The sequence below is a fragment of the Haliotis rubra genome, unplaced genomic scaffold (assembly GCF_003918875.1).
Source record: "Haliotis rubra isolate DU_JTF1 unplaced genomic scaffold, ASM391887v1 Scf1262, whole genome shotgun sequence".
NCBI lineage: Eukaryota > Metazoa > Mollusca > Gastropoda > Lepetellida > Haliotidae > Haliotis > Haliotis rubra.
In genome coordinates, this window is record NW_025765184.1 from 217,375 (window position 1) to 221,775 (window position 4,401).

The 4,401-nt window shown below is 41.3% G+C and overlaps 1 protein-coding gene across 1 annotated transcript; it reads right to left on the minus strand.

The window, feature by feature from the left end:
- Positions 1–2,260: 2,260 nt before the first annotated feature.
- On the minus strand, positions 2,261–3,652 carry LOC124266538 (protein SON-like). Its single transcript, XM_046701334.1, has one exon. The coding sequence runs from the start codon at positions 3,650–3,652 to the stop codon at positions 2,261–2,263; it is 1,392 nt and encodes a 463-aa protein (XP_046557290.1).
- Positions 3,653–4,401: the final 749 nt, after the last annotated feature.

Below are 4,401 nucleotides of genomic sequence, written 5' to 3' on the forward strand. Positions count from 1 at the left end.
AAATTACGCATTTCACTTCGTTGCAGGTGAGGTGTTGTTCAATGGTGGCATGTCAACAATGCAGATTGAGACTATCTGTGTTTGATCCACATCATATTAGCTCCTCTTGTCGCCTTCATAAGTGTTCTTTTGCATCACGTTGTCAATATTGCATTAATTTATCAACACATTTGTTTACTAAATATTTATCAGCCTGCTTAAGCAGGACTATAGATAAACAGCATCGTGTTAGCGGAAAGGGGTAGCTCTCGAATAACGAATACTAAATGTCACAACACAATATGGAGAATTTCCCAAGGATTTCTCCCATTTCTGTCATGTTTTCAGAAACGGCTACGCAGTCTACCTACAAGATAAAGTCACCTCAGATAGAGGAGACTGAACTACAACGTCTAGCGAGAAAGAAACGATCGTCCAGATTGTCTTCAAGATCTACATCTACAAGATCTACGTCATCTAGATCTACTAGATCATCAGATACACCTATGGCATTGAGAAGGCCATATCTCGACTTGATAGATCACCACCGGTTTTAGAACCGCAGATCATCTTGACTACATCTCCGACTACATCTACCAGTACTCCTAGAGAGTTAGCGAGCTCAGGTTCGCAACAACATTCATCAAAATCGTCATCGTCGAGAAACGTTCGTCCCAGCGTAGATCAACTACTACATCAGGGTTCGCGAACCATTCTACAGAGAAATCGTCACAAACATCGCAGACTAATCAGGGTTCGCGAACCCTTCTACAGACAATCAAAATAGATCGTCACAAACATCGTAGACTACGACATCTTCTAATCATTCAACCTCGTCAAACCAGATAACTGTTGCGCTACAGACAGAAAGAGAATTTTCATCTGATGTAGGCTTCGTGAACCCACAGCCCGATGGAGGGTTCGCGAACCCACAACAACAGAGTTTAACTCATCAACAAAGAGATACAAATCAACCTTTCGCGAACCCTGTCGTGTTCAACAAATCAACCAGTAGATCAAGATTTGTAGCCAGTATTACACTCCAAGTAGTCTTGGCTATGCAACAGCGTTCATCATCAGATAATCAACAGATGATTACACATTCTACATCTGCTAATGACTATAAAGGGGAAAACACTCATCTCAGAAACAAGTTTTCGTGAACCTGAGGGATCTACAATATATCCAGATGCAGAGGTCTTGGATAATAGCGGATGAGTTACCAATTGCTTCACATTCATCCAAATTGTCGTTGTCGAGAAAAAACACACATCCCAATAAAAGATTGGACGAACCAATAACTGTTGGTTTACAAACAGAAATGGTTTTTTTAGTCGAAGATTCAACGAATCGACAACAACAGATATTTACATCTAGTCAAAATCGACAGAGAAATACAACACAACCTTCCTTCAACCCGTCACGTTTGTCGAATCAACAAGTAGATCAAGATTTTGTAGCTAGCATTATACACCAAGTTGTCTTGGTTATGCAACAGCTATTGTCGTCAGAGAATCAACAAGTAGATCAAGATTTTGTAGCTAGCATTATACACCAAGTTGTCTTGGTAATGCAACAGCTATTGTCGTCAGAGAATCAACAAGTAGATCAAGATTTTGTAGCTATCATAATACACCAAGTTGTCTTGGTTATGCAACAGCTATTGTCGTCAGAGAATCAACAAGTAGATCAAGATTTTGTAGCTATCATTATACACCAAGTTGTCTTGGTTATGCAACAGCTATTGTCGTCAGAGAATCAACAAGTAGATCAAGATTTTGTAGCTATCATTATACACCAAGTTGTCTTGGTTATGCAACAGCTATTGTCGTCAGAGAATCAACAAGTAGATCAAGATTTTGTAGCTAGCATTATACACCAAGTTGTCTTGGTTATGCAACAGCTATTGTCGTCAGAGAATCAACAAGTAGATCAAGATTTTGTAGCTATCATTATACACCAAGTTGTCTTGGTTATGCAACAGCTATTGTCGTCAGAGAATCAACAAGTAGATCAAGATTTTGTAGCTATCATTATACACCAAGTTGTCTTGGTTATGCAACAGCTATTGTCGTCAGAGAATCAACAAGTAGATCAAGATTTTGTAGCTAGCATTATACACCAAGTTGTCTTGGTTATGCAACAGCTATTGTCGTCAGAGAATCAACAAGTAGATCAAGATTTTGTAGCTAGCATTATACACCAAGTTGTCTTGGTTATGCAACAGCTATTGTCATCAGAGAATCAACAACCGATCACGCATGCTACATCCTTTAACGTTTCAATCCAGGAGGAAACATCCAGTTGCTTCATAGACATCAAGGACAGCTGGGTTACCAGTTGCTTGATAGACATCAATCACAGCTGGGTTACCAGTTGCTTCATAGACATCAATCACAGCTGGGTTACCAGTTGCTTCATAGACATCAATCACAGCTGGGTTACCAGTTGCTTCATAGACATCAAGGACAGCTGGGTTACCAGTTGCTTCATAGACATCAATCACAGCTGAGTTACCAGTTGCTTCATAGACATCAATCACAGCTGGGTTACCAGATGCTTGATAGACATCAAGGACAACTGGGCTACCAGTTGCTTCATAGACATCAATCACAGCTGGGTTACCAGTTGCTTCATAGACATCAATCACAGCTGGGTTACCATTTGCTTCATAGACATCAATCACAGCTGGGTTACCATTTGCTTCATAGACATCAAGGACAGCTGGCTTACCAGTTGCTTCATAGACATCAATCACAGCTGGGTTGCCATTTGCTTCATAGACATCAAGGACAGCTGGGTTACCAGTTGCTTCATAGACATCAATCACAGCTGGGTTACCATTTGCTTCATAGACATCAAGGGCAGCTGGGTTACCAGTTGCTTCATAGACATCAATCACAGCTGGATTACCATTTGCTTCATAGACATCAAGGGCAGCTGGGTTACCATTTGCTTCATAGACATCAAGGACAGCTGGGTTACCATTTGCTTCATAGACATCAAGGACAGCTGGGTTACCATTTGCTTCATAGACATCAAGGACAGCTGGCTTACCAGTTGCTTCATGGACATCAATCACAGCTGGGTTACCATTTGCTTCATAGACATCAATCACAGCTGGGTTACCAGTTGCTTCATAGACATCAATCACAACTGGGTTACCATTTGCTTCATAGACATCAATCACAACTGGGTTACCATTTGCTTCATAGACATCAATCACAGCTGGGTTACCAGCTGCTTCATAGACATCAAGGACAGCTGGGTTACCATTTGCTTCATAGACATCAAGGACAGCTGGCTTACCAGTTGCTTCATGGACATCAATCACAGCTGGGTTACCATTTGCTTCATAGACATCAATCACAGCTGGGTTACCAGTTGCTTCATAGACATCAAGGACAGCTGGGTTACCATTTGCTTCATAGACATCAATCACAGCTGGGTTACCAGTTGCTTCATAGACATAAAGGACAGCTGGGTTACCAGTTGCTTCATAGACATCAGTCACAGCTGGGTTACCAGTTGCTTCATAGAAATCAAGGACAGCTGGGTTACCATTTGCTTCATAGACATCAAGGACAGCTGGGTTACCAGTTGCTTCATAGAAATCAATCACAGCTGGGTTACCATTTGCTTCATAGACATCAAGGACAGCACGCACCGCCATTTAATGCAAGAAAGTTTCCATTACACAGCGTTTTTATTATCTCATCAATGAATCCAGATCACACAGGTATAATAAATGAAGATCTAATCAGCAACTTCCAGAACCCGACAATAGAAACAGACAGGATGGTATTATCATCACTAAATCACGCAAAAGCGAAGGATCAAGAATTTATGTCTGATTACTTAGCATCGACATCATCAGGGTTACTTTACTTCGTCGACAAAGACTCCTCGCATTGTGTAACTGGACAGAGTATCACGTTGAGACACTTTTACGTCAACCACCTATTAATAATTAGCCAGCGTCACCGCAGTCTACTTGTTCTACTATTATATCTACAGGATTCACGATCCCCACTGCACAGAAACAATCATAAACAGTTTCGATGTTGAGAAGGAAATATCCATCTCAACGCAGACTCGTCCACACCATCAGGGGTTGCAAACCCTTCAGTCAGCAATCAAAAGGGATACGTAAGCCAGTCAGACAGCAGTTATGTTACTTTGTCAGGAACTCTTGTACGCAGACGACTGCTAATCAACGTCATCAGCGAAGTATCACGGCTCTATTACAGGCTTGAGTAAACTCTCGGGGTAAAATTACCCTACCGTTGGACCACAATTTTGTGTCGAAAGCCACACAACAAGTGGGTTTTTATATGCTACATCAACGTTAATGGGGATACAACAGCCGATAACCATTTGATTCCTACGGAATCTATCAATGACTCCCTCAATGAGGAAGCA